The sequence below is a fragment of the Anabas testudineus genome, chromosome 10 (assembly GCF_900324465.2).
Source record: "Anabas testudineus chromosome 10, fAnaTes1.2, whole genome shotgun sequence".
Taxonomy (NCBI): domain Eukaryota; kingdom Metazoa; phylum Chordata; class Actinopteri; order Anabantiformes; family Anabantidae; genus Anabas; species Anabas testudineus.
Window position 1 is genome coordinate 6,242,041 of NC_046619.1, and position 24,423 is coordinate 6,266,463.

The following is a 24,423-nucleotide window of genomic DNA, read 5'->3' on the forward strand; positions in this document are numbered from 1 at the left end:
AAAGTACAATGTAGCAGGTGAATGAGGTCACTAGTAGTGATGAACCTACAGAACCTACAAAATCGCCCAACACTGCAGCTTTATGTTGCTCTACTGAGCTTTTGAGCTTCTTTGAGTTCATTGTTTTGGTTTTCTGATGTACTATATTCTTCCTGTCTAGAACCACAAACAAAGAAAAGGATTAGCTGGTAAAGATAAAGGAGCGTTTACTAGCTGTAGAGCCAGAAAAAAAAAACTACTAACCTACCTTTGCTGTGCATGTCATTGTAGTCCCTTTAGAGTTTCCTGTTCCCTCCCCCTCACCTGCACACACGTTGTCTCACCTGTCCACCCCTCCAGCTGTCTCCCACACTGTCTCTCAGTCACCGCTTACCCCCACTCCCTCCCCCACAGCAGACTCTCTGATTGCTGATTGGTTGTTCCAGGTGACCTCAGACCTGTTTCCATGCCTCCCGAATATAACTGGATGGTCGAGGCCAAGGAACCAAGCATGGGCAAGAGGGGGAGCCGAGGTACACACACACAAACACACGTCAAATCACAGCCCCTCACACACTTAGCAAGAATAGCTCAGACTGGCGCTATGCTTTGCTCCATACTCAGCTCAACACATTTCAGCCTCATCCTCTGGTTATCCATGGTTGTGTGGTTGTGTGAGGATACATATCTGCCAGGTATGTATCTGACAGAGCGACAAATAAACATAAATGCAAGGAAATTGCATTTATACAGCCACTCTGGAAATAAGGGTATTTCTATGTGACCAATTCTAACCCCAGCTCCACCGTTTTGCAGTGAGACTCGATCTGTATTCAGCTGAGGATCCTCCATTCTACCAACAGAAAGTCTATGAATAACATTAAAGCACAATACTTCTGTCAGGGCTCTGCCTTTCTTCTTCTCTTTCTTTGAGTCACTTTTTAGTTTTCCACGTTTAAGCATATAGATAATAAGCAAATTAGATAACAAGCTTTTTCAATCTGGGGCTATAATGAAATAAAACCTTCTGTGACTGACAATAGCGCCCTCCAAATAAGCATAATCACTGCAAACAGATTAGCTGTATGTCCCCAGCTGTGGATCCATATCAGATACTACAGCTTTGAGATACTTTTTTCCTTCTTTCTGTTGGGGTTTTATCTGAGGGGGAGTGTATTCGCCCTCATCCGTTTCCTCTCTGGGGTTCTCCCTTGACTCTGCGATAACATCTCCCCCTCTGTGGTTTTCCTCTCTCTGTCATCCGTCCTTTTGAGCCTGTCCAACCTTTAATTCATTCATATCCGTCTACCCTTCTTTTTCCCTACAGATTCGGACAATTCCCTGCTGCGTTACCTCAGCGACGACAAGATCCTGGTGATCGAGGAGGAACCAGAGGGTCCAGGCAGAGAGAGCCGGCGGGACTCTACCAGACGCTCTCGGCGCAAGAGCCGCAATCCCAGCAGTCCTAGCTTTCCCATCAGCCCCTCCATGCTGTCCTCCACCCTGCGCCTAGACCAGCCACCTGATGCTTTGCCTGTATGTACACAATCCTTTGGACACAACAAGATTGTTGTTTTTTACAGTTTATGTATACTATATATATTGTGTATAAGTGCTAAGTGTGTATGTGTATTACACCACAGCTTGAAATAGTCCCCAACAAATTTGAATAGTCTTTGCTGGGAGCTCTTTTGGAAAATTAAGCTAAACATGTGTAACCTAGTTACAACGTGCAATTCACACGTGCAATTCTGGGCTGAGCCTTTCTTTAGCATGCTTAATATCAGACACCAGACCACACACTGGTGGCAGCAAGTATTAAAGTGATCAGTCAACAAGATGGATCTACTGCAATAAACAGCATTTGAGAAAATGAAAAAGAATTTCACAATAAAAGCTCCAAAAATATGCAGTAAATATGTAATCTTGTGCTCAAACTTGAAGAGTGACCTAAAAGTAATTCCTGGTGAAGCTTTATCTTAGTACCTGCACACAAATTTTTTTATTTTGTCATTATAGTCATACACATTCATTTAACTTTCGAAATCTTTATTATTTTCATAGCAGAGATTTTGACTTGTGACTGTAGGAAAAGTACATATTTAACATTCAATACTGACAATGTGACAGTGAGGCAACATGCACAAGGACAACCTCAAATCTGAAGAAGCCTAATGGAATTCAAACATCACTTTATTATTTGCCCCTGTGCTTTTTATATTTGTCAAAATGTGTCCAAATGTGGCACAAAAATATATCCCTAATGACTTAAAACCTGATTAGTTCACTTAGAGGTGAACTGCTAGTGGTTGTAGGACAGGTCAAAATGTTCACAGATCAGTTTCACTGACGTAAACGTGAGTCTATATCAGGTAGAGGTGACAGAAGAGAGTGTGGATGATGAATGTTATTGCGTTACTGCCAGCATCATGGACTGTGAGAATGACAATGACACTCCCAGACATGCTCTTTTGTACTTCTGTATTTTCTCATATGTTGACGTGTGTACACACACACACACACACACACACACACACACACACACTCACACTCACACAGACATACCCAAACAGACACACAACAGCGCACAGGCGTGTATTTGTATTCAGGGTAGCCATCTCACGACTCATCCTAACTCATCCTAATATCCCCATCTCCTCAAACACGCCTGGGTCTAAATAGGAGTTTATTCTGGACAAACACACAGGCGTGCACGCGCACACACAAACAAAAACACGTATCCCTGTGAGTAGGTGTATGACTCAGCATCCGCCAGACCAATTACAATCGCGTCCAACAGGCTGTGCTTAAAACACGGCGCATGCAAACACACACATTTACAACGTGCTAACAGCTTAGCTCACACCAACCCTGTCTAACCCTCTCAGCTGTGTGTTTCTAATGCCGGTGACTCATATCTGTTTGGTAACACATGAAGTATACTATATGTACTAAGAAACATATGCTAAACGCTGATGACTTGTTTCTTCTTCCTCATTCTCTCTGTACAACTGTTTCTCCATTAGTGCATAATTGTATATATATTGTAACGTATTGTTATTTAGCACAGTGCATAACAACACGCAGCCTGAAATCAGCTACAGTATGAAGCTCCCTTCATAATGAAGGCGTGGCCAACTATACTTGTTAGTTGAGATATGTGATGCAAGAATGGATGGATTATGAGCTGATGCACCCCTGGGCTCTGATACCTAAAAGGCTTCTCATCCACACTGTCACAACATTGTCAAAAAAAAAAAAAATGAAAAATGCAGCCAATGCTCATAGAGCCCCTGCCCCCATGCCCGTGTAGGCTCGTTTTTTTATTTGAAAGCTTTTTGTATCCTCAGTTGATGTCGGGCGAAAAATAAATTTTGCTATAATACCCAAACTGTAAACGTTTGAAAGGACACAAGACCACTTTGAAAAATCAGTGGAAAGGATTAAATTAGTGGTTCAAAAATGATTAAATTACTGGTCACACCTGATTGAATTATAGTCATTATGAAATCAAGCCTGTAATCAGACTAAAACGGTCTGCTGGTGGTTGAACTGATCAGGTACATGGATTGAAGACTGCTGTGCTGAGAATGGGAAAGCAACATTGAACGCGTGTTTTCTTAATTAGTACCTACATACAACCAGTACTGTACCATATTTTATTAATTTAATTACTTTAATAAAATATGTGACAATATGTGACAGTGTTTTAAAATAGAATATAATTAAATTATGTCCCTCAATACCTCCTGTGAACTTCATATTAGTAATTATAATAATTTTTACTTCCTAGTATTGAAATGAATAGTTTTTTGTTTTTCTTATTATTTATCCAATTTGTCATGAATAGCAACTTTCTCTAAGTTTTACAAAGTTTAAAATCTGTATATATGTGTGCATGTGTGTGTAGCTATGGAGGTAGGTATGAAGGGTTTAAGGAACTTTTTGATCAACTCTTTCTTTTTCTTTTTACCAGCGAGGTGCGGACACACTGCGAGCGGACACAGCAGACAGGTGAGTTTGTGTCTGTGGTTGACCACATGCCTGTCAATGGCTGGAGGAGCTGTAAGAGCTGTTTGTGGTTACATTTAATCCTGTCTGTCCTCCTGCAGGTACTCAGGCTCAGGGAGCTCAGGAGCGGCCTCCATGAGGAAGGTAGGAGAGTAGATGATGTTACGGGCCTGGCAAAGTATTTCTCAGGTGTTAAATCTATGCACCTGATGGGGATTATTTAAAGATCCCATCTCCCCAGTACATTTTGATTCATATCTCAATTTACAAGAGGCAACAGAGTCTTCACAGTTACATCATCAGTTTCTTAGCAACCACTTCTTGCGTTACACGAAGACCGATTGTGTCCGAACAGCGGCTGAACACACAGCCAGACAAGAATATGAGCGATACCTGAGATTAAATCCATTCAGGGTTGTAATAATTAAATAAAAGATAACAGTTGGATGAGGTAAATTGGTTTCCATATTTAGGTTACTGTGACACAGGAAACTGTCTTAGTCATTAGTCCTAGCCTCTCCTCCAAAGCACTAGGAGTTGTAACACATAATGAGTCACCTCAGATGACAGATATAGTGTTTATCCAGCTTTGGTACCTACATAAATAGTCTTATTCATAATGTTAGCATCTATACCCACCAGACCTAAGACAGTAGATACTTTCCAGCATCAGTTGGACCACCAACATGACTAAATGTGACATGTATGTCAACATCATCATTAGAATTTAATATGAGAAATAAGAAAAGTTATGTTTGTGCACAAAATATTAGAAACGTACAACAACACTTATGCATTTCAGCATTTCCAGATATGCAATAGTGATGTAATTCATGACCTCCTGACAACACAGAGCTTTAGTTTCTGTGGCAGACAGCTTTCAACTCTCCATTGCAGGTTGAAGGTCACTTCCTGTCTGTAGCCGTTTTAGCACTGTGATCCCTCTGTGCCTGTAATCCTCTCTGCGCTGTGTGATAAAATAAAACAAAATAAGTGAAACATGGAGAGACACGGAACTGGCTGCTCTTCTTTATGTGCGAAAAGCATCAACGCCAATGCAGAAACCTTGCTTGAGCGTGTCTTAGCACGTCTTTCTCAGACCTTTTTATTGTACACTAACATGTGTTTTCTCTCGTCTCTGCAGTCTTTCCACTACACCTCTCTAAGAACAAAACCCAAAAAGAGAAGTAAAGGTGGGCACTGTGTTTCATGTGTTCTTCTTTTCACCTCCTTATGTATGATCTTCACAGCTCAGCTGCAGTGTGTAGTATTTGTGGCCTCACAGATGAAATGTTTACCATGAAAATACGTGTATATAGAAATCCTCGAACTTGCTGCGCTGGTTCAGTGTAGAGCATCCACTGTGAGAGAACGGCTGAACAAATGAAAAGGAGAGACAGGCGTCATATCCTGTCCCGGTCCTGTACATAGCCCGGTACATTTGGGTTCAGTCTGTTAAACTAGAATCAGTAAATATATGACTACATATGTTTCCTTACTAGGATATTCATCAGTGTAATTCAAAATGCTACTTGATGTAAACCACTTTCATTATTAACACCCTTCTCTATCTATCTCTTTAGGTTCCCTCACTAGTGCGAGTCGAAGAAGAATTTCCTGTAAGGATCTGGGGCACGGTGACTGCGAGGGTTGGCTGTGGAAGAAGAAGGATGCTAAAGGCTACTTCACCCAGAAATGGAGAAAGTACTGGTTTATCCTCAAAGAGTCCTGCCTCTACTGGTACACCAACCAAAATGTAAGGAATCATTTCGAAATATCGGTGTAACATTTGGTTCGGTGTCCTGCGTCTTTATGAACACGAATAATCAGCGTATGAGTGAAACAGTGAACTCACTGAACCACTCAGTTGTATAATGTCAGCAGTATTACGTCTGCTGTGGCTCGAGAGGAGCTGCCTTAAGTCTCACAAAATAACCCTGATTATGACATCAAGAGATTGGCCCAAGGTGATATAATTGCTATACAGACCAATCTAATGGTCAAATGTATTATATTTAGTGTGAAGTAAGACGAGGAAATCAACTATTTCTCACATCTATGAAGCTGCCATTCACTGTTTGGATGCTTGGAGCGGTGGATTACTGGAGTGTTTTCATTATTATCCCATTATTAGAACTTACTTACTATAAATGTGATAATCTGTTGATATAACAGATTTTGGTAGCTAACACATTTTTATATCATTTTTTATGTTAAGTGGATGAAAGGGAAACAACATATGTTGTTTTCATATGCTTGACTAGAGTCCTACTATCCCAAAGAAAACTGGGATATCAGTATGCATGACATTTTGTTCTCTGTGTTGATGATGTACCACCACCCTCCATCTGTCTTTGCCTGCAGGATGAGAAGGCTGAGGGCTTCATCAGCCTGCCTGAGTTCAGAATAGATCGAGCCATAGAGTGCAGACGGAAATTGTGAGTGTCCGTCACATGTTGTTAGAATTACTAATCAAGCACATTTGCGCTCACCCACACAACATGAGCGCACACAAACATGCCGCGCATAGACAAAATGGTCTTCTTTCCCCCTGACTGCAGTGCCTTCAAAGCCTGTCATCCCAAAATCAAGAGTTTCTTCTTCGCCACAGATTGTCTGGAGGAAATGAACAGGTAAGTGTGGCGTGAGTCTCTGAGTGTGTGTTTGTGCCTTAATGTGAACTGTGAGCAGAGGCTGAGGATGTCACATGTTCATGTATGAATATTTTAACTGAGTAAACGAAGTTTACGCAAGGCAACGGCCCACCAACACAACGCTGTGCATCAATAAGGCATGAAGCTGCCTCTCTGTGTATCTGTGTGTAAATATGTTTTAGTGTGTGTGTTTTAGTCACGTCTGTGCTTCTGTGAGAGGGGTGTGTGTGTGTGTGTTTACGCTATACAGTATAAATGCGTAGTTTCACATGCATTCATTTCTATGTGCGAGTTATTGGCATAGGTGTCAGAAAAAATATTTGGGTGTGCTCTATTTTTGAATAGCTTTGACTTCCAGGGGTGTTTAGACAATGCAGTAGAATATTAATAGTGTTTGTCTGTAACAACATGCACTGCAAATGGCAGTTTGATCAGTCCATAATATTCAGTGGTGGAGCCTCAAGATTTCAACTTTCCTAAAATGTTTGTGGTAGGCTAAAGCACACTGTATTTTTCTGTTGCACATTACAGCAGAGCATAGTGGAGCAGTAAGAGGGTGGACTGATTTCAAGTATCATTGTAGCACCAGCTTGATATGGTAGCAAGTTTGATATTGTACCTTTAATTTCCTAAAAGACTGGGAACTGTAGTTTTTTTTAGCCAGTGTTACTCAAACGGGGCTAAATAGTGAGTTGGTCAGGAACTATTTTCAGCTGTGGATTAATACACATTTCAATCACGTGTGGGTTTTGATTACACAGGAAACACTTGTCAGCAGATCAATTCATTGTTAGTTTGTGGAATTTGTTGTCTGATTCCTGTCCACGCAGTTCCTCGTATAATCAGTTTCCTGTTCCTTATACAAAGTCTGGAACTCTATTCTTAGCAGCGACCTTATTATTTGATGTCTGCTGAGAGAGAGAGACACACACACACAGGCCAGGATCCACAGTCAAGGATGGGAAGAAGACGTGGATGTAGAGAAGTTGAGGCATCTGAGACTCGCTGTTGAGAGACCATGGGACTGAGGATTGTCATTTCTCACTCTCTCTCGCTCTTTCTAATTATCTTGATGCCTTTCTGTCCTAGTCAGTTAGACACATAACAACCATGAAGAGACACCACTTAAATGATTTAGAGTGAAACTTCTTTATTCATCACCTGCTATTTACCCAGTATAACCCATCCTTTCTTCTCTTCCTGTCTGCTACTTTTCTCACTGTTCTCCTTTCCTTATTTCCTACAGGTGGATGAACCGGCTGGGACTGGCTGCTATTGGCTATACACCAGATGACAAGGTGCCACGCCCTGATGAAGGTGAGATGGTTTAGCTTAGTTGAAGGATTGTTTGTACTACTCAACCCGTGAATCTCCCATTACCATGTGTTGTTATCTCTACACCAGACTATTGGAGTGAGAGTGATCAAGACGAGGTGGATGGTTCGATGACACTCAAACAGGAGGGACCCTCATCCCTATGTGACACTTATCACCGCACCCCATCAGTGAGTACACGACATGCATACACACAAGCTCGGCATTTACTTTGTGGCGTTTCATTCTTACATTCTGACATCTTATATCTAAAAGCCCCACAGTTTTCACAGCAGCATAGACCAGAGCTCTCAGCATTAATAAAACATCAGAGTGTGAGACTATCTGGTTAGGTAAGCAGCAAACACCATCATATGCCTGTGTTCTGCTGCCAGAAATTATACACAATCTGACCTCTAGGTGGCGACAAATGACAACTCACGTTACCTCTCAGACTGATGATGTAAAGGATTCTGCTCCATAGATGTTGAAACATGTACATTAAGGGCCAGTGGCACTGATGCCATGTTTTTCCCATATTACAGTCACATCAGTCATTCTTAGAGTTGCTCATCTGCCATCTCATTGCTTTTTTTGCTCTCATCTTTTGATCTCTTTCTGCCCTGTCTTCTTCTTTCATCTGCCCTCCCTTGCACACCTGCTCCTATTCCCTTGTTTTGCCGGTCACATTTCCTTTTTACCTGTGCTCACATTTCACTTTCTGTCAACTTTTGTCTATTCTTCATCACTCTCCTCTGTGCTAACTGACCACGTCCACCTCACTTACCCTCGGCCCTTCAGGCAAACCTCCTTCACAGTTATGACCAGTTGCCACGCTCAGTCAGCTCCATGAGTCTCATGCGCTCTACTCCGTCTCCACTCCCTCCACCAATGAGTGCCTCCACCTCCCCCATCCCTCCACAGATGGTCTCTTCCACCTCCCCTCTCCCTCCACAGGTTAATTCTTCTAGTCCCTTCCCGGAGCCCAAGCACGGTCGACACTTCTCCAGTGAGTCCACACACTCCCACTCTTCAGCTGAGGACCAGCGTGGAGATAGTATGGGCATGGGCACGGGCACAGGCAGCACCAGTACCCACTCATCTGGCTGCCGATCTTCTCATCGTGAGCGCCGCTCCTGGCAGGATCTCATTGAGACTCCTCTGACCAGTGCAGGGCTGCACTTCCTCCAGACTGCGCCTGGGGAGAGTGAATACGGAGGCCTGATGGGGAGCATGGCTAGTGAGATGGGGCTGTACGGAGGACTGGGCAGACAGGGCATGTCCCCGGACAGACGCAGACAGGCCACGCTGCCCGTGCGTAGACACCATGCTGCAGAGAGGGACAGGGAGCGGGACGGGCCCTTCCCACTGGAGCGGGGGCCATACACACACAGCCACACACACAGACGCTCCCACAAGCAGCGGAGCCAGAGTCTGCCCAGGAACAGAGACCCAATGCCAGGGAAGCTGTTACACACCTCAGCTCATATGGAGGAGAGGAGCGAGGATGAGGAGGCAGAGGGGCAGGCTGCAGATATGCTTGAGGGCGAGGAGGGTAAGGAAATCCCACACAGAATACAAAGGGAAGTAGACTATTAACTACAACTGAGGCAAGGCTATTAAAGCAGTCCATTATGAATTCCTGCATACAGTACTTTTTTGAATAAACGTATTTTGACAAAATAGCTGGATATTATTAGAGATGTATTAATATGTAAACAGCGTCTTACTGTTTCTGTTCCGACTGATTTTACACACTTAGTTTAGGTCAGCTTAGGTATTTGAATCTATTGATTGAGTTTTATAATAAAATGTCTGCTTCTGTTTGTGGCCTCAGAGACTCCAGCTATAAAACAAGGTTAAATACAATGTTCAGAAGCTCTGTATCTTTGATTTTTTTTTATATATGCAGCACTACATTACAGTACTCTTACCAAATCCTACTAAATCTCTGATTGGACTCTCAATGGAGTTTGTAGCATACACAGGCATGAAAAGGTTTGGGTACACCTACACACATATGTACTCTTCTTATCTTTTGTTATTTTTATTTAATCACATGATTGTAAATGGATCAAAATAAAAACAAATAAATACAAAGATTCTTTTGTGAGATTTGCATGCCACGTTCATCAAAAATACACTCTTTACAACAACTCTTCTAGTGATCAGCTTTTCACATATCTTAAAAGTCTGCTGTGCTGCTTGGGCAGTGCCCCCAAACCTTACAGTCCAGCTTATCCCACACACGCGTGATGTGGTTTAGATCTGGTGATTGTTTGATTGATTGAGCTCACCCAGCCATCACAAAGGGTATTCCAGCAGCTACGTTCTTCTTCTAATAATTCTCGCTCAACTGGGAGGAATGCTTGGGGTCATTATCTGGCTGCAATATGAAGTTATCGGTATCCATGCTGATTGAGGACTCATCTACTGGAGCCTTCTCTTCCCACTTGCCAACCTTAGTAAGGTTAAAGTCAGCTGACCTGAGTCTCCTAATGTTTTGGTGTTTCCAAACTGTTTTTGACTAGTGTATATATGGTACAAATGTTTATCTGCAAAAAAAAAAAAAAAAATATTTGCACATACGTAGTGATGGTTAATGTCCAAGCCCAGTTTGCAGAGGGAAGGATTGAGAATTCACTACATCTCTACAGTAAACATGTCTCATCAGTTGTATTTGCCATTTCTGATCTCTGTATGCGTGAGTGGTTCATGTATGAGGCCCAGTGTCAGAAATATAAAAAAGATATTTTACGAAAACATTTAAAAGCTTTAGTTCGTTAATTTTATTTTCTGAAAATTGTATTCCTGTAAGACACAGTGTCATTTTAGTTTGGTAGTATTTCTGCTGTGTTACTATTAAACGCACTACAGTGCACAGGAGTCTTACTGGTTTTCTCCTGACTCGTCTCAGACCTGCGGGAGTTGAGAGTTGAGAGCAGAGAGAGGAGAGTGTCTGAGGGAAGGGAGCGACGAGTCTCGGATGGCCGTGAGCCTGAACCACTGGACGGGCTAGAGCAGCTGTACCGGGCCCTGGAGCAAGCTAACGTGACGGCCCTTGGGGACCCAAGACCCTGTAGCAGACAGGAGCTCCGACGCTGTTTCACACATAGAGCCAGAGACCCTCTGCTCAACGACAGGCTGCACCGGGTCCGAGCCCTCCGCAGTACCTTGAAGGTAGCACAAGGAGAAGTCTCTTGCACTCACATAACAAAATGTTGGAAGGAGTCAGTGTGGTGACTCTCTGGTGTTTCTTTTCCCCCCTCCAGGCCAAAGAGTCGGAGCTGGCAGTCATCTGTGCCCTCCTGGAGGACCCTGGCCTGTGCTCCCAGACCCTCAGAGAGTGGAAGCAGTGGCACAGCGAGCTCTATGCAGACATCTGCCAGCTCAGCCCCGGCACCAACGGCCAGGACGACCTCTCCCCGCTGGCTGCACCTCTCATGACTCACACACACTCTTTCATTGAGACACACGTGTGAGGAAAATGACGGGAAGCAAAGACTTGACAGACGCACTCACACACACACACACACACACACAGTGACACACACAGAGCTTTACATTAGCTAAACCCTTTCCTCTTGATCACGACTCTGAGCACGCTCCCACACACAGACACAGACACAGGAACACACATTGTAAGATGTGTAAATATCATAGAGGGAACATTCTGAGACCTGCGTGTATGAACTTTTGATAATCTTGAGGACCCCACAGGGTGCCTATTGCATGCCTGAACAGAAAGCATTAATCTTCCTTTGTCTATGGAACTCAGCATAAACTCCACATGCTTATGGAGCAAACGGAAAAAAAGGAGACTTTTTAACATGTCCGTTCCTTTGTATTCTCTCGGTTAGCTTTTTTTTTTTTGTTGGGTTGATTTCAGGGGGCAGGGGGAGCTATGTAGCAGCAATACAGAGGAGAATCCTTTTCACCAGAGCACTGTACTTTTGTACTGATGAACTTTGCACCCAGAGCCACCAGTTCTCCCCCTTTCTCTCTCTCTATTTATGTCTTCTCTCATTGCATATCTCACTGACTTACAGGGACCTCACTGTTATTCCAGGCTGATCTGTGGCACACGTAAGGGCAGTGGCTTTAGTATAAGACTGTGAAAGGTAGCCATCTATGCGGGTTTATCTGTTTTAGCTGATGACAGCTGTTGTCACGAGCTTTGAGAAACCATTGTGCTCACTAGATGCACACTATTTCAAACTGTGAACTGAAGAAACACAATTTTTACGTGCAGAAGGAGGCTCCTCTGACTGAGTGCAATTCTACACTTCAGTTTGCATTCTCTCTCCCTCTCGCTGTGTTTCTCGACATCGCCTCCTCTTATTAATTTTCTCTTTTGTTTCCTCTCTCTCTCTCTAGTCCTCAAAGACTTGTGTATATTTGTATACTGCTGTGTATACTGATGTAAATGTTTGCGTTCCACTACCACTGTGATATGCTTCTAGAGGTAGCGGAGGGAAGACAGAGAGTATGTATTTGAGTGGGTGCAAAACAACAAAAAAAAAACTTTTTGTTTTCATTTTTTTTTCTTAAACAGCGAATGCAAGAGCTAGAGAGTTCTTTTCAAAGAAGTCACTCACTACGAAGAATGCACTTTCTATATCTCTATATCTCATTGGCTGCATCACAGGGTCTATGTTTCATCGGCCTCTATACCATTGCTGTTCAAAATATCAGGTAAAAGCATTTGCCGTCTCATTTTCTAAAGATTTGTGTACAGTCTACTACAAATATATTTAAACATAGAAGAATATATAAATCTATTTACGTTTTGTGTCATAGATATTATGTAAAGTATGATGTATTCTATGCCAAGGTTTTGCAGTGTCCCCCTCTTCACTCTGTAGATGCAGGGTGTTTAGTAGTTGAACATCTAGGAGGCTAACTACCACCATCACTGACAGGTGACTGACAGTCTTTACTGCTTTTTAGCTGACCCTTCTCCTGGAGATGTGTTGCATGGGAAAAGGCCTGGGACTGATTTGATTGGACAGGGTACACTAATGTGGATCATTTGTGGTGTTTCTTTGTCTTATTTGGACTTATTCTTTCTCTCCACATTGCAAGATGATTAGATTTGTAGCGCATGATACGTGCAAAAGTACTGTTGATGAATGACTTTTTGTTTAGAGGTTTCTATACTTCTTCTTTTTTTTAAATTGGTGTTTGAAGACACGTACTGTACACGACTGAGGGAAGCTTTTTTGCCACTCAGTCACTCGATTCAATGCAGATCCTCCCTTTAGTGTCCAACCAGAATGTTTCAATTTGATGTTTTGGTTTAAACGTTAAGAGGGACACATGTTCAGTGACTTCAGGAATCTTACCTGGCAACAGTACAGTTACGTCTAAAATGAAAGCTCTTTCGACATTCCCTCCATGCATATGGTCGATACTTCCAAACTAAATGGTCTGTAATGTCTGTGAAACTCGGATGAATCATTTCATCTGCAATATCAGGCCAAGGACTCAATGGTGCCCCCCAGTGTCAAAGGCTCTGAGAGACATGTGTAGCACCTGCTGTATCCAGCACTATCTGTATGTATTCTTCATATTTTCTTGTAGTTCTTTAAGTGTAGGTTCAGGTTTTTCATCATGTCACACTGTTGTGAAATATCAAACACACCCCAGAGATATAGCTCAACTTTTTTTTATTTTTTTTATTTTTGTTTTAGAATGGTTAATTTGAGAGTACCACAAAGAAAACTAAATGATGCAAGCACTTTCCCTGTGCCTCCCAAACCTCTTTTTGGCAACGGTGGACTGACTATACTGGTGTTCCTACACACACACAGCTGTAGAAGAGTTACAATACAGTTTTAGTCTGCAGACCTCTCTCTGTTTCCCATCTGTAGTGCTGGTCTTCTTTTTCCAACCGCTGCTCTGCAGAGCAGGCAACATACTGTAGATTAAGGAGTTGTGAGAGTTATGATTTGTAGGCACAGACTGTGTTATCCCTCCCAGATCTTTGTGTGTGTAGACCTGCAGAAACAGGCCGAAAAGGGAGATTCCACTGTGTGTTTTTTCAGGGGTGTACACCTCATGGTACATTGCACAGGTGTGTAAGATGTAAGTTGCACTGCGACATTAAAAAAAAAGGAACATATTGCTCTTTTTCAAGGATAATATTAGCTTACTGTTATTCTGTACATTAACTGACTAAAGATGATATTAAACAAGAAAGAAAATGACATTTATTCTTCCTAAAGTAGCCTTTTTTGGTTTCATATATATGAATATATATTACAAAAAATACAGATTGTAAACTTAAGTTGTTAAACTTTGACTTCAATAAACAGAATCCTCTGCACTATGAGATATGTTCTGTTTTCTGTGTACCTTTTCTGTGAGATATTCTGATTGTTCTGTGCTGATGTTGACATATATCAGATGTTATGTATATATGCATACAAATTGTGTGCATGTGTGATTCCATAAGCCAACAGGCCAAACAATACCTACATCTAAAATGAACTGATAAGAGTCTGCATGTGACCAGTGGAGTGATATGTAGGAACAACCTGCCTTGAACTGCTGCACATCAACAATAGCCTACTGAATTAATAATAGCTTTAATTAAGGGTGTAACAGGAGAAAATATGAATGGTAATGAAATGTTTTGATTACTTGTAAGCTACAATGAGAGTCCGTGTGATCGTACCTGCTCATTATAGATTTCAAGTGATGACATCACTTTGATACCAAACCGGTGCAGTACCCTGCTCAGTCCTTCAGGTGGCAGCAGCGGACCACTGACCGCCAGACACCACCGAAGAAGGAGGGAGGCTGTCATGGCGGCCAAGGTGATTGTTTGACATTTCCTACTCGGCTAATTTGGTTGTGTTTAACATTAATATTTTCAATGGATACGTGGATGTTTTGTTAATGTCAACTGTCCTGGAGCCGCCCGTGCAAACTTGAACTGACTGTCACTTCCCGGCTGTTTATGCTGCATGAACACAGCGGTGCTATACGTTAGCATGAACTAGCTACATGTACAGTACAGAGTGTTCAGGTGAACTAGCGCTAATGCTACGTTAGCTCCCACTACTGTGAACGGCAGCCCCACCGTTAATAGTCCGCTGTGTAACAAGCTAGACTGATTTACCACCGTTTACGTTAACAACCCACCTCAACACTTTAAGAGTTAGCTGTCGCAGTTCAAAGTTTTTCCACAATATCTAGTAGTTAGCCTACGAGTAACAGCTAATCGTGGCCATGATTAACATTTGCAACTTGTGTCTATCAGTCGTAAAAAGTAATCAAATAGCTCTTGCTGCAGCATTTAAATGCAGACTGTGTCATTGTTTCTGTGATAATATTTCAGAAATAAGAATATCCAGTCATATAATGATAACACTGGGAAAGCTGCAAGTCTACATTGTGATCACTTCAACTTTTGATGCCTTTAAATGATAGACCCAGTTATACTCTAAGTGGAGTAATGTTACTCTCACACCGTTGTTTTGCTGCTTTTACTTCTGTAAAACATCTTTTCTAAAAGATCCACATGAGTCGTCTCTTTATGAGTGATTAGCATCTGTCAGTGTTTTGCATTGTATCTATGACTTAACAGACACTTAAGCGTATTTTTAGGTGGTGATGGTGGCCGTCCCGACTGTGCTGGGAATTGCCTCCATCCGTGTGTACACTGTGAGAGAAGCTCCTGCTGATGGGCTGGTTAAAAGAGAAAAGGTATGGCGGACCATAAACACCTTTAATTCTGGTATGAGAGATCTCATTTCCATTCACTGAAGAGTTGAATCTTCTAATCACATGCTGATTCGTCCTCTCTCTCCAGCTGAACATCTACACCCCACTGCCACAGTCTGCTCAGGTTCAGATTGTTCCAGAGCAGCCGGGTGTTATTGAGAGTAGATTAACTACAGCGAGAGAGCGCATACTACCATTTGTCCAAGCTGTTAAGGTATTAAGTTCTCGCTTTGTGCATCTAAAGCTGTACATTGGAAATAAAAACAAACCTCATAAGTACCACTTGCTGTAAAATTAAGTCATGCTTTCACATCCTGCCTTCTTTTTAAAGAACACTTCCTTTGACAAATGCTATACAAAGTGGAACAACAGCTACAACACCATCACCAGCTCTTATCTTGCACCTGCAGTGCTAGTTTTCCAACCCTTTTTATTGTTCCTCTTGTTTGCGGTTGCACAGTACAATCCCACATGCTGCATGCGCTCAGTGCAGGTAGAGTTGTGCAAACAGCAAAGTTGAGGAGTCACACAGGAAATGGTGTTCTAGCTGTTAAAATGCAGCTGTAATGTTGACTGTGAAGAATTTGACACTTTAATACTGTGAAAGATGGGAAGATGAGTCTACTTGACATTGAATGAGATGACTTATTTTAACTATTTGTAGTATTGTGTAGATGGCTATATATTATTTAAGTTATTTCAGATATTTCAGTTTTGTCATTGTTTCTCTGCAGGGTGCCTGTATCTCTTTGAAAACGGGAAGTGTTAATCTTTACTATGCAGGAGAGGGTGAGTCAACAGTAGGTACCTTAAGATTTTATACGGTGTGTTTACATGCAGTTTAATTAAAATCTTGCACCTGGTTACAGTGAGCCTTCTCAAATAAGCTAATTACTTAACTGTCACAAAAACTTGGTTTCTGTAGTAATTGTAGGGGTTCTGAGATTTTCCCAGATTTTTCTGATTTATAGATTTCTCTGCCATGTATTTCTGTAAGCGGGTTTCTAATCAGCTTTTTATAAAAGTGCATGTGTAGGACAAAAGCTGCAGACACTCGCCACTCTACTGCTATCTGCTATCAGCAGGGAGGAGATTACTCATCTGCTGCATGTATACTCGCATTTTCAGTAAGCAGGTTTCTTAAATGCATCTAAATTTAAATTGAACTCAAGTTAATTTTCCCCGTTGATGCGGTTCGTTTGTCTGCTGTAAACATGGTAATCAAGTGCGCACCAAAACAACCGCACCGAGACCCTAAAAAAGAGGTGTTCTCGATCCGCGTCATCTAGCTAACTCTTGTGCTGTCCTCCTGGTGAGAAAGCGAACCGAACCAAAACGGGACCAATGTGGAGACGTGAGGAGGTGAAGCGTCTCACAGACACCGGGTCTGATGACTATGCAGGCGATGTAACGTAATGAACAATAATCCGCGGAATGACCAACCTGGTTTAACATTCATAGTGAAATAATCTCTCTCCTGTCACACAAACGTACAGTAGTCCACAACACTTTACCTTCCTCCTGTATTTATTTACTTTTTCTGTTCCCATGGCAGACGCATCTGACCAAAAAGCGGAGAGAACATTCTCGCGTGATTGACGTGACTCATTTTAGTTCACTTGGATTTTTCTCAGTGTGAAAAGAAACCGAACCAAGACGAAAACACTCCAAGTTTACAAACTCATCCACTGATTCAGACCAAAGCAAATGCACTAAGGTGTGAAAGCAACCTAAGATTCTTACTCAAAGCTCAATTTTTGGTCATGAAACGTGATCTGATGTCAAAAAAGTCACAAATATCAACAAACACAGATCACGTCTCTATTGGATACACCTAGTAAGTAAAACAGTTGATTACAGGACAGGATGGGTGTGTTCAATAAAGTGCCACTACTTTGTCATCCTAACAACCATATTAAACAGTTTATTAATTCTTTCTCTTATGTTAACTAAGGTTCAATTATGAAATAGCACACAGTTTCTTATTTTGCAAGCAAAATAAGGGGATTTGTGACTGAACTCTGTGTGTGTTTTATCCACATTCTCAGGAAATATGTAGGAAGTGCTGTTTCACATAGTATATTACTGTAATACTATCCGGTAACAACTTGTACTGTCACTACACTGTAGGTGTAGTAAATACAGTAAAGTCACAATATGATTGAAGGTTCAAATATCAGCTTAGATATGAGAAACATCAATGAATATTTGTTATCACGTTGACTGTGTTTCTGTGTGACCTCTCTCCCAGATGTATACTATTACTTGAAAGACCCTCCGCCGGGGTTTCTACCAAGATTTGGCACCATCACTATGGCTGGCTTGCTCGGCATGGTCTTGGCAAGGAAAGGTAACCCAGATATCCCATCATATATGTGTCCCTTTAAATCTGCTGGCAACATTTATTTTGTTAAAAACACTATAATACACAAAATACTATAATAAAAAACTGTTACAGTAAATATTTTAAAGTCCAATATATTCCATCATTATTTTACTTTTTTTCATAAATTATTATTAAAAATATGCATTAATCTGTCATAAAATGTTGATCTTTATCTAAGTCAAGAATATTAACAATTATATTGTGGATAAAATAATCCCCCCCCCAAAAAAAAAACAAAAAACAATTCTAATTATTCATTTATTGAGAACAACCATAAAATCCTCATAGTGCTGCTGGCCATGAGTACATTTTTGCAATCAATAAAGAACATTACAATGTTAATTTTCATTATAATGAAGAGAGGAAAAGATGCTTTCCTCTATTTTTAAAAATGTCAGTCTCCATAGAAAATTGTCTATTGATTCAGTCATTTCTATTCAAATATTGAATACTTGAAACTGGTTGTTTAGCACTGATTAAAAAAAAAAAAAAAAAGATGCTGCCCTGAGTCCAGTGCATCATGATAGCATACAAGCTAGTTCAGTACTTCCATAGATTAGATTAATATTTGCCATTCTTCAACATGTGACAATGTAAAAGCAGTAGTAGGTGAAGCATCACATCTTTTCTGTTTGCAGTAAAATATGTTGAACATGGATATCGATATTTTCGACATTTTCATTCACCAACCCTTAAAGGGCTCATATTTAGCTTGTTCTGACGTTACATACTGGGTATACCTTTGTGAAGCTGAGTGCCCAATGTCACACATAGTCAGAGGCCCAAAGCTTGAGGTCAACGTGTGTTTACTGTAGCTACATGCCAGACTGCTTAGTTTGTACTACATACACAACAGGTGCATGTATGTTTGATTCTCATTCAACCCTCGATGGCTGTCACCTGTCAATGTGTGATCAGCATTCACAGGCCAGAGTTAGCTACTGAAGTTACACACACCTGACTTCTAAACCACAAAAGCACAAGGAAGTACAGATTTCTGTGAAAACAAAAGGTTTGGGGTTTTCACAAGTTTTAGTTTCCCCTTATTCTCTCTCTCTCTCTGCGAGGATGCATTTCAACATTTGTATTATTTAACTGATAATAATATCTTCATATAAACAGATGCACTAAATGTCTGGCTTTGTTACCAACTGGTAGGAAGGAGTTATGAATCACCAACACTAGTTTAACTCCTGTTCGTTCATCTGTCTAAAGAAGAGTTAATAGACGATGATAGTTCTGCATTCTTTCTGAATATAACTTTTCCACATGATACTTGGTTTATATGTTATAATAATTTGGACTAATTGTTTTTTCTCTCTTCTTTTTTTTTTTTTTTTTTTTTTTTTTTTTTTTTTAAGGCTCTCGTTTCAAGCAGCTAGCAGTTCCACTGGGTTTAATGGGTGCAGGAGCCTCAGTGTGCTACCCAGTCCAAGCAGTGGCTGTGTTAAAGGTCACACATTTTGAAAGTCTGACGCCTTTTTGAACTATTGCAGCATTACTCGTCACAAATCTGTAGTAACAGTTATTTTCTTTTGTGATCTTAAGGTGACAGGTAAGAACGTGTATGCTGTGGGTCAGTGGAGCAAGGCTGCATTGTCTTCGCTGCTCACATCCAAGCCACAGGAAGCTGTTGATAAAGCGACTACTGCATCACAACCACAGGTTAACAGTCATACTGAGTATCTGTACTCATTTATTATGACCATTATTTTGCTTTCAAACTGCTATTTTAAAAATAGAAACTACTGTTTGACTAAAACCAAAACACAGGCTCTATCGATCTAATGATGACTTCCCCTCCCGCTTAATGATTTACATATTTTACTTGCTCAAGAATTATTCATATTCTGCATTTGCGTTTCCTTTCACGGCATTTTCCCCTTTTGATCATTGTGTCATTATCGGAATTTGTTCTTTGTTGTTTTGGAGGTTTATGTGATTTAGAGATTAAAGGTCATGCTTCCGTTAAATTAACCGTAAGTCATTCTGTAGCATCAGCACAAAGCCTAAAATGTTCCAGTCAATATAATAAAACGAACGTATTAGAGCTGAAATGATCAATAAAATTGTAAAAGACAGACGTAAATGTATTACGTCACTGTAAAGTACAGTTTTATTGTAATTAATCACATAGTATAATTAATAATCCTTGCATACAGAGTAATGAAATATTTTTTATCTGCTCTGGATTAGTCAGGTACAGTGCCAAATCCAGAGTTTGCAGTAGTTAAGGAGACAGAGTCCAGTTCCACCCAGAGCACTACAATCCCAGAGTCAGAGTTGGAATCAGCTAAGTCTGTTCGTTTGTCTGATGAGCACGTTGCTGCCGTCATAACAGAGGAGGCATCATCAGCAACACTCACAGACATATCCCCCCAGCAGGCCCCCACAGAGATGAACACAGGTATTATAGATATTGATCTCTGTCTCCATATCTGTCTTTCATACATAACCACATAAAGATTTATCATATATTTTCTTTCATCCAGATTCAGTGTTACATTCAGTGCAATCAGAGACAGAAACCACCACAGCCTTTGTTGAAAGTGAGAAGCACTCAGACATAAAACAAGCACCAGAGGAGGTATCACCTGGAGACAGCCCGGCAGGGCCTACTCTGAGCTTTGAACCAGAGGCAGATGTATCTGCTCCAGCCGACTCTGAAGAACCACCTGTTCCAAGGGCCTCAGAAAAGCCGGCAGGTACAGTCAGGCCACTACAACTATTCTAATCCATTATGTTCAGAGGCAGAAAGTGCACTAGTAACACATATGGAGACCTTAAAGTAAAGGTGTAACTATTAATCTTTTGGAAACATGATAATTATCTTGTACCATGCAGGACAGACTCAAGTTAGACTTGTCCCATGTGTGAATAGGTTTAGAGAACAAAAGCACTTTTCTGGATCTGTTTAAATAAACATTATGTGTCTGAAGTTGCCGTTAAATTTTTCTCTACTAAGCTAGACCACAGACAATTGTCAACATATCCTCATTATGTTACTGGACGGTGTAATCCTGTTGCAAATTGTCTCGAAATTACATTTTTAGGACACATGGTTCACAGTAAGTTATCTTTTGTGCACAAGATCATAACTTGTCTCCACAAACCAAACCAACCAGTACAGAACAGTGATTGACTTTCTAAGCATTCTCACTATTACTGGTGATTAGTCACAAGTCACACTAGGACCTTGCTGTTGACCCTGTGCTGTGTTGTGTTTTGACTACTCCTCAGTTGTTGAATCAGCTGAGCTAGAACCTGCCAGCCAGTCACCAGTTGCGGCTGTGGAGGAAAGCCCTGCTCCTGACCAGCCTGCTGCAGAAAACAGAAAAGGTACTGGGAACAATCTGCCACACACAAAATCACTGCTGCGGTTCATGAGTCGATCATTGACTTGCTCAAGCATATGGACTGACACACACACACACACAAACACACAAACACACATACAGATACACACTCCATCGCTTTTGGGAATAGCCTGAATTCCAGAGAACCTGAATGTGTCTTGTCTTTTTTTCTTCTTCTTCTGGGCCTGGTGTTAATTAAAGACTTGTAATGAGCTCAGACTGGATCATGCTGTTGTCTGTTTCCTCTGAAATGTGTCAGCTGTGAAACCAAAAAGCTTCAGTTTCATTCTTTAACATACAACAACTCTTGTGTCTGTCAGGGGTCAGAGGTCCAGATAAGAAGTATTTGCCCTCCCAATTAGGTAAACTGAGTGCAGGGTTTATCAGGGACTTGCTGATTGATGTGCTCAGTCTTTTTGCCTGTAGAGCATGACAAAGTTCATCATAATAAAATTACTCTGAATAAGACCCCCCAGGTGCACAAGCGCAAGACCGAGCACATGCAGGTGATCAGGAGTTCAGTAAATTCTGTGCAGATCTGTGGGAGAATCTTACTGAACTTGTATTATACAGTATAGTCACAGGAAGATTGACAGACTGAGGCATTAACTGTGGAAACCTTTTGTCCTTTTCTTTTTTCTTCTTCTAGTATTTTAATTTGATTCTACTGAAGCACTTACTGTCATCTAGGATAAAAGTTGCTGCTGCATCCCTCTAAAGTTCAACATAACACTGTATTTCTGTTGTTGACTGAAATAGTAATTCATTTCTCCTGCTGCCCTCCAGGGGGCGCTAGTTTCAAGCCAGACCCTTCTTTAATGGACTTTGGCCAGTCCAGCCCTGAGGATGAAGACCTGTACAGCACACGCAGCTGAGAGACCACAGCTGGTGGCAGGAGGAACCTTATTCCCACACTGCCATCTCACATCTCATCCAGACTGACAAACACTCTTTAGCATTGTGCAGTGTAAATAGGCCAATTTGCAAGCAGGCACATTTAGCAAGGCTTTGATCAGCATTTTCCATTCTCATTTCTTCAGCCCACATCTTTTATTTTTCCACAGAAAAAAAAAAAACACAAGTAGATTTGCACTCTAGCAGCAATGCAATAAGTATAGAAAACCCGAGTTAGCGTGCGTACGAGGACAGACGCCTGGAAAAAATCCACCCACAACTGTTTACAAGTCTTTTGATTCACTGATGGCAGTTTGTGAAAAAAAATCTCTTTGTGTCATTTAATAATTACTGGCCTTTTATGGTACAGCTTTCACAGTCGTGACTGCGTGGTGCTTTTATTTATTGTAATTTAGCCTATTGCATTGGTTAGCTGAAAATACTGCACATGTGCTGCTAATGATTACAAGATGGACGAGTGCTGCTTCATTTTCTTGCATCAAATCTTGTCTTCACATGTTGATTTAAGAACTGAATAAATCTATATTTTTCAGGAATTTATGTGTCTTTTTAACTTCTCAGTATTGGTTTGTATTTGTCTATCATGTACAGTTAGTGTGCAGCACGTAACTTCTTATGTATAATGTGGAACTGCAAAGAACATCTCCTCTCTCAAACCTCTGTACATAAATCAGCCACAAAAAAAAGGTCTACTATCTGAAGCACTTAAAAAAAAAAAGATTTACAATCAGTGAAATAAAAACTATTCAGAAAATAAAGATTTCACACTAACGCTTAACAAATGATGTTTTAATGAGCAGCATTATTACTAAATAAAGCTTCCTCCTCTTCAATCCAGGCATGTTCGTACAAAACATCCCAGTTCACGTTCTGGGAGTGAGCTGCTCTTCACATATTCACATCTTTTTTAAAATACCTCATAATATGTATGTTGATTTCAAAGTTGTAATTGTGAAAAACTGTGGGGTGGTTTGCATTGAACGCTGGTTTAAACTATGTGCTAACATGGTAAAATAGCTCTAGCATGCAGACGATAACATCTACCTCAAAGCACTGACGTTGTAGTGCACTGTCCCACAGCACCGAGCATGGCTGTAGACTCACAGTGTTGTTGGAAAACTGGTAGTAAAATCTAATCCCAAGTGATACAGTCATTGTAGTTGATTTAGAAAACAGCTTGGGGTGTAAGCCCTAATAATTAGTCCTAGAACCGATTACCTTGAGGAGCTCAGGATGTTTGACGATCATATATGTGAGTGAACCCTCTGAATGTGATATATACAACAGATCCCACATGTTTTGGCTTATTTCTAGGAGCATGGCTGTTTTTTTACCGAGGAGCCAGGCTATCTGTTAACATTTTATGGCCTTTTTACTGCTCCTCAGAGCAACCAGAGCTCCCTCAACCTCATAAACTCTGCATGAGACTGACCAGAGTCACGACCCCTGGGACTCCGTGAGTGTGTGTACTTGTGCTTTTGTATGTGTGCTCACGTGTAATGTATGTGTAAGAGAACAGAAAATATGGACATGTCCGATCAATTAAACATCAATACTTTGTTCATCTTCCTTCCTGTTATACATGGAGAAAAACACACACATGTGGGAACCAGCCTTCCTGCGGCATCAGATCTGGCTTGAGTCGAGGGGTTAAGGGACTTGTGGGCTGGTGTGACTGTGCTGTTTTTTAGACAAACACTGCCAAATGTTCTGAAAGCCAGTTCCTACAGAAACAACTCTGTGTCCTTGAACCATTATCCACCAGCAGTGTTAATAAAACCACATGGAACATACTGACTCGGTTTTAAAATAGCCCAGAGCACAGACAGAGTGGGAATGTTGGAAATCTGTGAGATATTTTTTTCCCGCGGCACGTGAGCCTTGATGGACATCATGTTGCTATAAGCTTCGAGGTTTCGGAGCCCCCAGTGGCAATATGTGACACTAAGTATAGCTTCATCTCACCTCTCTCATGGGGCCCCCTCCACAAATGGGGCCCCCTTTTTTTTCACTGTGTCCCATGCAAGTAGCAGCTCTGACCAAGTTCTGAGAACGAACATTAGACTGGGATCTGTCA

At 41.2% G+C, this 24,423-nt stretch overlaps 2 protein-coding genes across 2 annotated transcripts in view; both read left to right on the forward strand.

Moving 5' to 3' along the window:
* si:ch211-26b3.4 (connector enhancer of kinase suppressor of ras 2) overlaps window positions 1-14,274 on the forward strand; it is a 46,586-nt gene extending 32,312 nt beyond the window's left edge. Inside the window, exons 12-24 of the mRNA XM_026358658.1 lie at window positions 426-512; window positions 1,307-1,515; window positions 3,956-3,993; window positions 4,092-4,134; window positions 5,135-5,183; window positions 5,574-5,746; window positions 6,355-6,428; window positions 6,552-6,623; window positions 7,891-7,961; window positions 8,049-8,149; window positions 8,916-9,513; window positions 10,876-11,138; window positions 11,231-14,274. Coding sequence (XP_026214443.1) covers window positions 426-512; window positions 1,307-1,515; window positions 3,956-3,993; window positions 4,092-4,134; window positions 5,135-5,183; window positions 5,574-5,746; window positions 6,355-6,428; window positions 6,552-6,623; window positions 7,891-7,961; window positions 8,049-8,149; window positions 8,916-9,513; window positions 10,876-11,138; window positions 11,231-11,440 — 1,988 coding nt within the window. The 3' untranslated portion in view covers window positions 11,441-14,274. The remainder of the gene's footprint in view (window positions 1-425; window positions 513-1,306; window positions 1,516-3,955; window positions 3,994-4,091; window positions 4,135-5,134; window positions 5,184-5,573; window positions 5,747-6,354; window positions 6,429-6,551; window positions 6,624-7,890; window positions 7,962-8,048; window positions 8,150-8,915; window positions 9,514-10,875; window positions 11,139-11,230) is intronic.
* A 425-nt stretch (window positions 14,275-14,699) lies between these two features.
* apool (apolipoprotein O-like) lies at window positions 14,700-22,882 on the forward strand. Its single transcript, XM_033326181.1, has 11 exons — window positions 14,700-14,779; window positions 15,573-15,671; window positions 15,778-15,903; window positions 16,424-16,478; window positions 17,941-18,039; window positions 19,437-19,528; window positions 19,624-19,740; window positions 20,272-20,482; window positions 20,568-20,780; window positions 21,316-21,414; window positions 22,218-22,882. The coding sequence occupies exons 1-11, from the start codon at window positions 14,768-14,770 to the stop codon at window positions 22,304-22,306; spliced, it is 1,212 nt and encodes a 403-aa protein (XP_033182072.1). The 5' UTR covers window positions 14,700-14,767; the 3' UTR covers window positions 22,307-22,882.
* Window positions 22,883-24,423: the final 1,541 nt, after the last annotated feature.